This window comes from Megascapheus bottae, chromosome 5, assembly GCF_031878675.1.
Source record: "Megascapheus bottae isolate mThoBot1 chromosome 5, mThoBot2.hap1, whole genome shotgun sequence".
In the NCBI taxonomy this organism is placed as follows: domain Eukaryota; kingdom Metazoa; phylum Chordata; class Mammalia; order Rodentia; family Geomyidae; genus Megascapheus; species Megascapheus bottae.
This window is the reverse complement of record NC_143513.1, coordinates 59,954,491-59,967,359: the sequence shown is the minus strand read 5'-3', so window position 1 is coordinate 59,967,359 and position 12,869 is coordinate 59,954,491. Positions and strand designations below refer to the sequence as shown.

General features: G+C 37.5%; 1 protein-coding gene across 8 annotated transcripts in view; it reads right to left on the bottom strand.

Moving 5' to 3' along the window:
- The window catches only part of St7 (suppression of tumorigenicity 7), a 204,880-nt gene that overhangs the window by 48,679 nt on the left and 143,332 nt on the right, over positions 1 to 12,869 (bottom strand). For all 8 annotated transcript variants that reach the window (XM_090333191.1, XM_090333194.1, XM_090333190.1 and 5 more), the window contains one exon: positions 9,171 to 9,285. In XM_090333191.1, the coding sequence (XP_090189317.1) occupies positions 9,171 to 9,285 (115 nt within the window). The remainder of the gene's footprint in view (positions 1 to 9,170; positions 9,286 to 12,869) is intronic.

Genomic DNA, 12,869 nt, shown 5'->3' with positions numbered 1-12,869 from the left:
AGCTTTATATAATGTGATTGTTGTTCTCTTCTCTTTGGTTCCCCACTGGTTAATCTCATTGTTACAGTATCTGACTTTGTTACCTGGCATATTGAATATACGCTTATTTGTTTATTTGAAATAGGAAAAGGAAAGGGAGGAAAACAAGATGATTGAGAGGGGGTAGGGGAAGGGAAATGGGAACAAAAACGTGTGAAAAGTAATGTACCTACAATATCTGGCTACTATAACTGTAACCTCTTTATACATTACAATAAAAAAGAACACCAAAAACACAAGATAAGATGATTGGGAGGGAGTGGGAGAGGAAAATGGGGACAAAAACATGAGAGGGGGGTGTATCAATGTGTAAGAAGTAATGCACCTACTACCTGGTGAATGTAAATGTAACCCCTCTATACATTACCGGGGCAATTTTTTTTTTAAATTCTGGTTAAAAAAAAAGAAAGAAAGAAATTAGCATCCTTTGACATGGCAACCTTTACAGATAATTTAGCTCCTGGAAGTCAAAAGAGACCTGCAGTGACAGGTGCTTGAAGAGACAGAAACAGCCAAGTGCAGAGGCTCACACCTGCCTGAGGATCATGGCTCAGCCCAGGCATGGAAGTCCATGAGACTCTTATCTCCAATTAATCACCAGAAAACTGGAAGTGGCACTGTGGCTTAAGTGGTAAAGAGCTAGCCTTGAACTGAAAAGCTCAGGGACAGTGCCCAGGCCCCGAGTTCAGGCCCTACGTCTGACGGGGGGGGGGGGGGGGGGGAAGAGTCAGAAACAGAATATTCCTCAACACACATGTAACACTTTTACTTTTGCTGTGGTGGTCCAGTAAGATATACAAAATTGTATTGGTGCTCTAATCTAGATGTCCATTTAAAATAATAGCAAAATGAAAAAACCAGGAAAGGAGGGGAAATAAAAGCAATGAAAACTGAAAACAAGGAAGTGGCACTGTGGCTCAGTGTGGTAGAGTGGTAGCCTTGAGCTGAAGAGCTCAGGGACAGCATCCAGGCCCAGAGTTCAAGCCCCAAGCCCCACCAAAAAGAAAAAAAAACTGAAAACAAGATTAAAGTAGAAAAATCCTTGGCTAGAAACAAGCCACATCTCCCTAACTACACCCATTATTGGAATGATGCTACTGAAAGAAAAGGTCATCTTAAGGACTCCTGAATTTTCAAAGGTCATGAATAACCTCATAATAGCAGAAATTAAATGCATTAATCTTGGAAGAAAACTCATGGAGGAAACATTCAAGTAATCTAAAGCAATTTTCAGTAGAAACCTCCCCCCCCCATTGTTTTCTATTGTTCATATAACAATAAACAAGATGCAGCTGAAAATGGATCATTATTATAGCTACCTATGAGAGAAGGAAATTAAGAAACCAATTCTCATATCTATGATTCTAAAGTACTTTTAGGTAGACCAATCAGAAGATAAATATATCCCAAACCCAGGGAAAAAAAAACAAGGACATTACATCATAGTGGCATATCCATCTACCAGTTCGCTCATTAACCAGAGATGTTTTGAATGACCACTCTGGAAGACGGGTCTAAGATAAGACACAGGGATTGAGCTCAAAGACTTTCTTTGCATTTCCCACAGTATGTTTCAAACAGATGCACTGAACATGCATTCATCTTCCACAATCGTGTGTGTGTGTGTGTGTGTGTGTGTGTGTGCGTGTGTGTGTGTATAATATCTTTCTCCATTAGAATAAAAGCATGGTGACACAAAATAAGTTATATTTATTTCTGAATGTAGAATTCTTTATCTTCTACACATTAAAGATATACTGGACTCCTTGAAATAGTTTGAAAAAAAATGTCCTAATTACTCTTTGCATTCATTCCTGTACCCAAGTTCAGGTGAGCATTCCTAATTCTTAACACCAAAATCCAAAACGTTTTAGAGTGTCACTTGAAACACATCACATTTATTACAAGCATTACTCCCCTATCTCCCAATTTGGAGTCAGGTAACAAATGGACATTATCTCTATCAGATGAACCTACCTGAAATTCATATTAACTCAACACATATGGCTTTCACAGATGCTTTTGGAGCCATGAACAATCCAAACAAAACATGCAAAACAAATGAACAACAATAACAAAGCAGCCATTGCCCTTTAACAACCTGCTTATGGACTGTGATATTAACTAAGGTCTCCATGTGTGATGCTGTCTGCCCTGCAGTTCTTCTTCCTAAAGTTCTCCATTTACTCCTGCTCATGACACAATGCAAAGAAAAAACAGAAACACAGAATTCTACCCTTAAATTTCTATTTCTGTTGTTGGTTCCAGACAGTGTAAGGTCTTTTTGCTCTACCTCCAAAAAGCCAATCCAAGGTCCCCTTTCAAACAAAGGGGAACATGCACTTAAGAAATAGAAAAGATTAAGGCTGGTAGTGTGTCCTAGTGGTAGAGGACTTGCCTAGCATGCACAAAGCCCTGGGTTCAATTCCTCAGTACCACATACACAGAGAAAAGCTGGAACTAGTGCTGTGGCTCAAGTGGTAAAGTGCTAGTTTTGAAGAAACCCTAAAGACAGTGAGGGGGAGGGGAGGGGAGGGAAGGGAAGGGGAGGGGAGGGGAGGGGAGGGGAGGGGAGGGGAGGGGAGGGGAGGGGAGGGGAGGGGAGGGGAGGGAAGGGAAGGGAAGGGAAGGGAAGAAGAAAGAAGATTGATATACAAGAACCTCAAAAAAATGTGCAACAGGGATTTCAATGATTCAATTGGGAAATTCTACATGACCTTAGTAATTTGGGGCAGGGGGAAGAGTAGGCAACATTCATTCAACTACACCCAGAAAAAGTCATCTCATGCTGCAAAGCCAAACACCAGATGTGATTTGCACGTTTTGGACTGTATTGCCCTAGAAGGTCTTTTGGAGGGCCCTTCTGTGTCTGGTGCCTTAGAGCCAAACACAGCAGTTTCCATGACAGTAATGGCTAGCTGGGGAGGAATGTTACCTTGGTAAATTACGATAACTGGGCAATAAGGATTACTAAAGCCAATATAAATTTAGAGAGTTTCTGCATGTGCCAAGTATGTGAATGACAGATGTATGCATTCATGAAAAGTCTTCATCATCAGAAACAGGTTTTCATGCATGCAGTTCTCACTAAACTGACATCTATTAACAGAACTCCTGCTCACTGCATATATTCTTTGTTCTAAGGTAACTGAAATGTCCATTCCTCTCAGCAGATCAACCTCTTGGTGTCTAAATCAGTAGGTATCTAGTTCTATGTTGTGCAGGGTCTTCATTTCTCAGTAACTCATGCTTACCGGCCTGAAATATAGCCCCTAGATATTAGTGTAAATGATTATTTTCTTCTATGAAGTAGGTTCATTTACTCATCTATTATTATAAGGAGTCTCTTTAATAGATTGGTTGGGGAAGAAATGTGGACTAAAAGAACTGATAGTAGTAGTTCAAACCTTCATTTGCAAATGCAGCCTTATTTTGGGGTGATTATCTTAGAGGCTGCTTGTCTCTGTGCCATTAAAATTCACATTTAATGTTTGACTGAAAAGCATTATTTTGATGTGGACAAATCCCTCCTACTCTTGCTTATACTTCAAATACAGTGGGACGATAGACCACATAAAAGACAGGGTATTTAGTGATCATTTCAAAGTAATTATGATGACAGTCGTAGCACTTGTGCTGAGCCAATAGCCAATAAACAATATTTATGAAACTTCTACTTACAACTACATGCTAACTATAAAAACAATATCTGAAAAGGCTTATTCTCTGAATCATCTCAGCATAAAGTGATTCCCTAATGAATTTCTTTCCAATGGTTTTCAGTGTACTTAGGAGAAAAGTTATTTCCTTTACTTTTAGAACCATGTACTTCTACTGCTCTAATAAGTATATCCTTTGCACATAACCATGACAGATATTAATGCTAATTTAGATAAGTTCTATAGTGTCAATAAAAATTATATTGATATGACTGTTGTATTTATACATTTTCAATATATAGTGTTCCTTACTGAGAAGCTAATGTATTCAAATTAGGGCAATCACTAAAAAAGTTAATGGCAGAAATATCAAAAAGAGCTTAGGATCCACATTTCCATTGGTTCAAATTTTTCCAAGGATGAAATAGCTTTTAATTCAAAGAAACAATTTAGCATAATTAAAATGCCTGACACTTCCATTTTCAGTCTTCCAAAATTAAGAATTCTTTATACGTGAGACTAGCCATTTCAGTTCTTATCAAATATCCACATATGTGTCTTTTTTAAATTGAATTACAATAGCATTACACAACACTGCCATTTCAGGTAACTCAAGACTTGGTTCTTATTCTCACAGTTCAGCTGACATTTTATAATTGTTTTCTTTTTGAATGAGATCGATCAAGAATAGTGAAGTTCAAAGTAGCAACTTGGGTTCTTTAGAACAGTTAACTTAGGATAAGTTCTATAGTGTCAATAAAAATTATATTGAGATGGCTGTTGCATTTATACATTTGCATTATGTGGTGTTCCTTACTGAGAAGCTAATGTTTTCAATTAACTAATAGTTTCTCAATTCTTTTTCTGTCCTACACAGTTCTAAATACTTAAAATGGATTAAAATATTTAAATCCTCACAACAAATGATCAGCCATGTTTTCTCAAGCAAGTTAGTTTTTTTTTTGTTTTGAAGTCCTTGATTCTATTCCCAGAGAAAGAAACTGAAGCTCAGAAGGTTCAGTAATTTGAGCTCATTCAGCTAGGACTGCAAAGGTAGAGCTAATGTTTGACCTCTTCAACATGACCAATGACTGCTTTCTGAAATACCCAGGGATGGTTAACTAGAGGCAGGCCAAAATAAATGCACCTAAATATTCTGTATAGCCTTCTCATTCAATTCACTTTTGCTCTGAGATTCTAAAATTGAAATGTGCAAATGATACTGAATAAGGAACATATGACTTATTTCCCACAGTACTATTTTAATCTTTGAGATTCAAGTTTTCAACTTAGGTGATCTATTAAAAAAAAAAAAACCTACTTTGAAAGGCAATCCAAAGCTTTCACAATGGCTTAAAAATATCAGACTTTATAGCAAATGATTGGAAAAGAAAGATGATAAATCTAAAATTCAATGGCCAGTGAACAGCGAATCTTCTTTGTGATTAAAGAAACCAAGTATAAATTGTTTGAAGATGAAAATTCATATGTTGAAGGTAGCTTAAGAAAAATAATCAAATAGAGATAAATATACTCATTGCTTAAAGAATGATTAGAAAGAAATCTTCAAAGCTCTTTTGACATCACTAAAATTCTGCACCACTGCCTACCTAATTCATGACTACGTTAAATGAAAGAAGCAGAGCAATTCACCTTAGAAAGGCTTACACTCATGGAAAACACAAGATACAGCCAGCCATACCTGTGTTTGAATCCCAGCTTTTAAGTTGTGTAGAAATGTGCAGTCTGACAAGGTATTTGAGTGCACAAAGCTACCATTTCTGCATCTGACAAAATGGAGCAGCTACCTCCAAACAAGGTTATTGTAATGGTATATGGGTAGGCTCTTCATAAATTGTTAATTAAAAAAACTCAAAATACTGCCAACAGCAGTGTGTGATGGCTAAAAACTAGGGCCTGGGTGCAGTGGCTCACACCTTTAATCCTAGCTACTTAGGAGGCTGACATCTGAGGATCCAGGTTCAAAGCTAGCCCAGGGACAATGCCCAGGCCCAGGATAAGGTAGTAGCCTTGAGCTGAAGAGCTCAGGGACAGTGCCCAGGCCAAGTTCAAGCCCTATGACATTCAAGCCCCATGACTGACAAAAAACAAAAATCAAAAACCAGGGGCCTGGCCTGGACCACCTTGGGTTTTCCCAAGGTTTTCCTTCCTTCATACATTCATATCATGTTTAACAATGATTGTTCTCTCTGTTAACATCTACATGTCTTTACTTTGATGCTGGAGGTGCTTCCTATGAAGAAACTTATCCCACACACCACAATTCTAGAAGGAACTAATAATGTATCCATTGAATACATGTGCGGTGAGGATAAATGAGTACACCCAGGAAAATTTAGGATTATGCTTGACACAGTAGAAGAATCCAATAAAATGTGAAAGGCTACTGTTACTTTAGCCATTGCATAAAGGATATCAAACAGGGACCAATCATTTGTATAAAAACTGACCATTTGCAATATTGGCTAATACACTGGGAATCAAAGAATGTGAAAACTTGAGGGAGACAAGACAATACTTCAGACTAATGGATTACTTCAGACTAATGGTTGGAATAACAAAATGTGAGATATTATCTTAAGGGCAAGATCAAAATTAGACTCCAGGTTACAAGGAAGTTGTGACCAATTAAGTGGTAATACAATAGAGTCATAGGATTTGGGAAAAGCCTCACTGTAAGAGGAATTCGTGAATGTCAAGAATTCAAACTCAAAGCCAAACTTGTTTTAATGGTAAAGAAGAATTATGAGGCTACGAGAATGTATTGCTTTCCCATTTTCTTTCTACAAAGCATGCCCTGATTTTTTATTTTGTGTGTCTTGCCATTTTTTGAAATCCTTTTTTGCAAATGTCAAGAAAGCAGCACGAATCTTATCATGTCACTTCCAACACACTACTTTCAAAATTCAGCCACTTAACAAAATTTAATAAATAAGGACTGATGTACCCATGAACTATCCAAGAAAAAGCTACCCACCAGAGCATTCCAATTTGCAAAGATAACTTGTAATCTTGTTTTGGGTGTAGCTCCATAGAGAGCAATGGAGGGGCTGGAATTCAAAGTGCTTTCTCCAGCATTTCTGATAAGAATGATTGCATTTGAGCAGGCTGGAAAGTAGGGTGCCCTTGGAAACTACTCCCAAGAGTTCTAACATACGCAATTCCTCATGAAGGGACAGGATCTTTGGATCTCCAGAAAATTTAGCAGGGATAAATTTGAAAGAACCCATTCTATAATATGGGATGAAGCATAGAGACATGTTTGTTTTTTACCCCCAGCAGTCCTGCATGGCTGCAGCTCACCCCTCAAGAACAGTAATTTCAGCAGCCACTTCATTATACTTCTACTGTAAATGATATAGGCCTGAGCCAAGTCAGCACCAAAGCTCCCTTCAGAATTCAGTTGAAGTTAGGTCATCTGCATTCTATTGACAATTGCTAAACTCTAAACCTCTAATGAGGCATCTCAGCAACAGTATGTGTCCTGCCACTAATGAGACTCTTTTTCCATGAATAATGAACAAGAACATCATCTCTGTTGCCAGGTATACAACATAAACAAAGCTCAACACAAGGGCCTTGATATGGTAAGTTTGTTCACTTGCAACAAAAGAATTTTTCAGAGTGTGAGCCAGCTTTTAGTGCAGAGTGGGACAGGCTTTTTTTAACAAATAATGTGAACATATGTTATCAGAATCTAATAAATCAGCTTTTGATTGTTGTGGAATGGAGGCTGTGCAATGGGAAATAGAGAGACAATGAATTGCTCCAAATGAGTTCATTTCTTTATTTTGCAATCAATTTTCTAACATAAGGCTGATGACTTCTGTAATGAACTGGGATCTTCATGAAAGGAACATTATGAGATTTGTGATCTCAAAGGCTCTATTGGTCAACTACTTGTTCCTTCAGCCTTGATATTTAGCTCAATTCAGGTCAGCACTGGCAATGCAAGTATGAACTCTGGGGTGGGGGGCATTTGGAAGACTTCTTTGCTACCTGAACCCCTGTACACAGGATTGGGTTTGTATGAACTAAAAGAACCTCAATGTATAAGCATTTTGCCTTCAAGGAATCCCTAAATTAAGCTTAGACCACTGTCAAAGTTAGCAGTGAGATTCTAGCACATAAACAGAAAATAAAAGTGAGCTGATGTGAAGGCCAAACAATCTTCATTTTGTTTACCTTAAAGGGCTCTGCAAATTCTTCTCTCCCTTTCTAAAATCAGTTCCATATTAAGTAGTGTATATTTTATTACATAGGGTGCTCATGTCTGCATAAGCAAAAATGATGCCATCACTGGCTGAAGGCTTTTAGTTTCCACCAATCTGAATGAGAATTTGAAGAAAACAGTACAAACACAAAATAACAGTCTCACGATATTTCAGTTCCCTCCTTAATAGGTGGTAACAATCCCAATCCATTTCACAGGTTTCTTGTGAGGCATTCTGTGTCAGAAACGTGTTTGTTCTATATGTTTTGTGAAATCTTGGAAATTTGTGATCAGAATAGTCTTTTTAAGAAAATCCTTAAAAAATACGAAAAAAAAAAAAAAGAAATCCCTTGTAGTGCTGAATACAACCCAGGGCTTTGTGGCATGCTAAGCACTCTACCACTGAGCTACCTCAGTCCTGAAAAACTCGTTATGTGAATTAGAGAACCTTACTAAACACAGAACATTTTATAAGGCAAAACAAAATCTTAGAAGTAATCATTCATAAGATTAATTTTACAACCAAACACATTTATTTTAAGGAGAGAGTGATTAAAGCAGTACAGCATGAAGGGCTGCAGAGATTTTAGACATGAGAAGTAAGGAAACAGTTTCTTTTCATATGATTAATCAAACAATGGATTCACTGATAACAGTCATAAGAGTTTTTAAATCTCTTGGACGCATAAGTTTATTTTTCTCGTGTAGTAAGAAAAGGCAAACTAGAATAAGTTTGTCAGTAAGCATATAGGAGTTTCTCCTAATAAAGACAATACATAAGGTGAAGGAATATGCTATTATCTTCCATTCCATACTGAGCACTCACATGCATCAGGGCCTCTAGAGGTCCTACACTGCTCTGGAGGTTCAGCATCACTGACATGGCATAGCAACAAGACCTCTAATAGTTGCAGACCCAACCAGGTCTGAGCACCTTTAATTTGTTTCCTGACCAAGGAATCCAAAAGAGTTCATACACTACCTGATAAGAGAGAAGGCCAGAGAGTCTGCACAGAGGGACAAAGAGGAATGAAACACAGACATACAATGTACCTACTTACACTAAATACAAACTTCGAAGATTGTATAAGACACCATCATAAAACAATTAAGTGAAAAGTCTTTGAGAGTAGAGTTTTCAAAGTGTGATGTTACTCTAAAGGATCCTTCCAATGCAACATCTGCACTATACCAAGAAGAGAGAAGTTCTCAAGTACATAAAAATACCCAAGACTTACCATCATACTTTGCTAAGACTGCCTGAACATCAGCATATGCTTGTAGTTCCAAAAGAGCTTCTAAAAGGTTTTCATGGATGTTGAACATGCTCAGGAGAGGAAATTCCTTCATTAACTAGAAAAGAATAAACCAAGCAACGATTAATACCTTAATATTTCTCATATATTTACTGCATATACAACATGCATCGTATGTTGTATGCTATGCATGTACATAGTAAATGGTCAAGCATTACATGAAAGAAATAGTCCTTATTTTTTAAGTATAATTGATGTGGGTGAATTTAATCAAAGTACATTATATGCATGTAGAGAAATAACAATGAAACACTTCTGTGTAACTAATATAAGCTAGTAAAGAAAAAATGAAGTTTAATTGATACTGATCCATAATTTATTTCTATAACATGGAAAGTATAGGGCTTAAAAATAAACACTATTGGGGCCGGGAGTTTGGCCTAGTGGTAGAGTGCTTGCCTAGCATGCACGAAGACCTGGGTTCAATTCCTCGGCACCACATACATAGGAAAAAAAAAAGCTGGAAGTGGTGCTGAGGCTCAAGTGGTAGAGTACTAAGCCTTGAGAAAGTCCAAGGACAGTGCTCAGGCCCTGAGCCCAAGCTCAAGACTGGCAAAAAAACAAACAAACAAACAAACACTATTGAGTCACAAGTTCTCAACCATTCTTACTTTTAAAGCATCAGATGCTTATTTTTTTTAACTCCAAAGGGAGTTTTCTTTAGAAAGATGGCAAGATTTAATCTTTACAAATCTAAAGCAGGAGTATAACCAAAGAGAAAGGGTTTCATAAATAAGAAAGATGTTCCATAATGACAAAATCCCATAGACAGACCAATCAAATGCAGGCTGAACATTGTAGAACAGCCTGGTACAAAGCTGAGGAAGGAAAAGTAGGAAAGTAGCTAGAAGACAATATACCTGAGAGACACATTGCAGATAGGAACAAGTAGAGAGGTAGTAAAGAAAGAAGTTTACAAGGTGTTCCCTACTGGTCTCAGTAAAACAAGGTAAGATTATCTTCTGAGGCTGAGGGAAGAGGTGGTAAGAAGAAGGTTAAAGATAGAGATGAAAATACACAATAGCCATAAAGGAAACAAACAAGGACTTCAAAGTTATCCTGATAGCCTAACAAATCAGAGACCATACATTTATAAAGGCTACAGTCGACACATTTACCAAGTTTTAGCCACAGCATAGGCACACATAATAGGTTGTCAAATTGTTAGGATGAGCCTCAGCAGACTGAATTAAAGTTCTGTGAAAAGTCTTGGAGTTGTTGACTATAATGATGAAAGAATGATTAATGGAGTGACCGAAATCTTCTAGGCTGGGTGGAAAAAGAGGTCCTAAGGGAGTTAAAATAAATGATAGTGAAGTTCACTGGGAAAATGTACAGAAAAAAAAAGAATAAAGAATTTCAGAGTAAAATCATATTCTCAAAAAGGTAAAATATCTTAAAGACAAACAAGTTCTTTGCTTATCTTTATAGTGCTCTATTTAATTTCCTACATGGTAAACTATTTTCTACCATAGTATGTTAATTTTAAAAGTAACAACTAGCAAAGTCTTTTTCACAACTGTCTATAGTCTGACCTATCTTCCCAATAAGCAGGAATTCAGCCTTATTGTTGAGTGTTGGGTTAGTGAGATTTCAAGTGGGAGGACTAACTCACATTTCATGCCTGGAATGTTTTTCAAGTTCCATTATTTGGGGAAGGGCATATTATACTACAATTCTGCTTTAAGGCCTGGGTTAAATATCTGAATACATTCTTCTATCTATAATTCCATCTATAATGGAATATTTTGAATATATTCTATATTCTGTAAAAGGTAAATATAGAGTTTTACTTTTTGACTCAATGTACAGAAGATTATTTCACACTTTGAACTGTCTGAAACTGAAATAGATGGCCAAGAGAAAGCTACCGCTGGAACTGTTTAAATAGGGAGAGGCCAGCCACAGGGCAACAATATAACAGAGTACTTTCTGAATTCTGCAAATGCAGGAAAAGCATTCTTATGATATTAAGTAAGGTGGTAAAGGTAGTGTGAAAACCTGAGAAGATATGACCCCAAAGGTTAAAAAAATACAGGGAAACTCAACAATTTGTACAAAATTTGTATGCTTATCTCTTAAACATAACTGTTAAGGGATTTTCAGCTAGGTCCAGGTTCTTTTCCTTCCCTGTCTTCTACAGCATCAGACTCCACCCTTGTCAGACCAAACCAGTACACACCATTCCCATAATTCCTTTAGCAGTTACTAGCTATTGTGTTTTTGCTCCATCTTTTTCCCCACCTGAAATACCATTACCCTTAAAGAAAGGCAGCCTGTCAAAAAATTACCCCACCCTCCAAAGCCCAGATCAAATGCCACCTCCTAAAGTCACAGTATCTTAGAAAGTGAGAGCCAAAAGAGCCCTTAGAGATCATCTAAACACTCTCCTCACTTTACAGACAAGCTCCCTCCCACTCCTGCCCCACCAAAACACAATGAAGGCTGCAAATCCAATAATTCAGCCAAGGTTAATGCTGGGACTATGATTCAAACCTAGTCATCAGCACAGAGTCCAAATTTCAACACATCACAATTCCAGTTGCTGAACTGTTAAATCCAAGAGAACTAAGCAACTTTTCTTATGTGTGTACTACAGTACTTACATCTCTGCTTTTCATTGTATATATGGGCATTAACAAGAAGAAAACTGTATTATAAAGGAATAAACTCTACATTTGGAGTGATCCCTAAGTTAAAGTTCAATATCTTCAGGGCCAGGAGTCTTGCCTAGTGGTAGAGTGCTTACCCAGCAACATGAAGACCCAGGTTCGATTCCTGGGCATCACATACATAGAAAAAGCCAGAAGTGGTGCTGTGGCTGAAGTGGTAGAGTACTAGCATTGAGAAAACCCAAGGATAGTGCTTAGGCCCTGAGTTCAAGCCCCAGGACTGGCAAAAAGAAAAAAGAAAAATCCAGAAGTGGTAGTGTTGTGGCTCAGTGGTAGAGTATTAGCCTTGAGAAAGCCTAAGGACAGTGCCCAAGCCCTGAGTTCAAGCCGTAGGACGGGCAAAAAAAAAAAAGTTCAATATCTTTCCCTTATTACCTTGTGATATTTTATACAAATTGCTTAGCATCCCTGGGTTTTTATGTTGTAGTTTTGTTTTGTTTACCTCCAGAGTCATGTGTCATCTTCTCGGGTTCTCATTACCATCTTACCTAATATTACCACCTACCCTACTCACAGCACATTTTCTTTTGTTTCTATCACCTTTGAAACTAGCTTATTTTTAAAATGTGGCTCTCAATTTAAATCACAAACAACAACAAAAAGAATTTAATAGAAGTATCACTATCATTAAAGGAACTGTATGGTATCTATTGCATTGACATTTTAGTTCAAAAACATCCATGTAAGTGAATGAGTAAGATAGCGTTCCATAATGTTTGATAAAAACAGACAATATAGCTAGGCACAGTGGCTCAGGCCTGTAATCCTAGCTACACAGGAGGTGGAGATCTGAGGATCACAGTTCAAAGCCAGCCAGGGCACTAAAGACCAAGAGACTCTTATCTCCAATTAATCACCAGAAAACTGAAAGTGGCTCTGTGGCTCAAGAGTGACAATGCCCAGGCCTAGAGTTCAAATCCCATGACAAAATAAATAATAAAATAAAAAA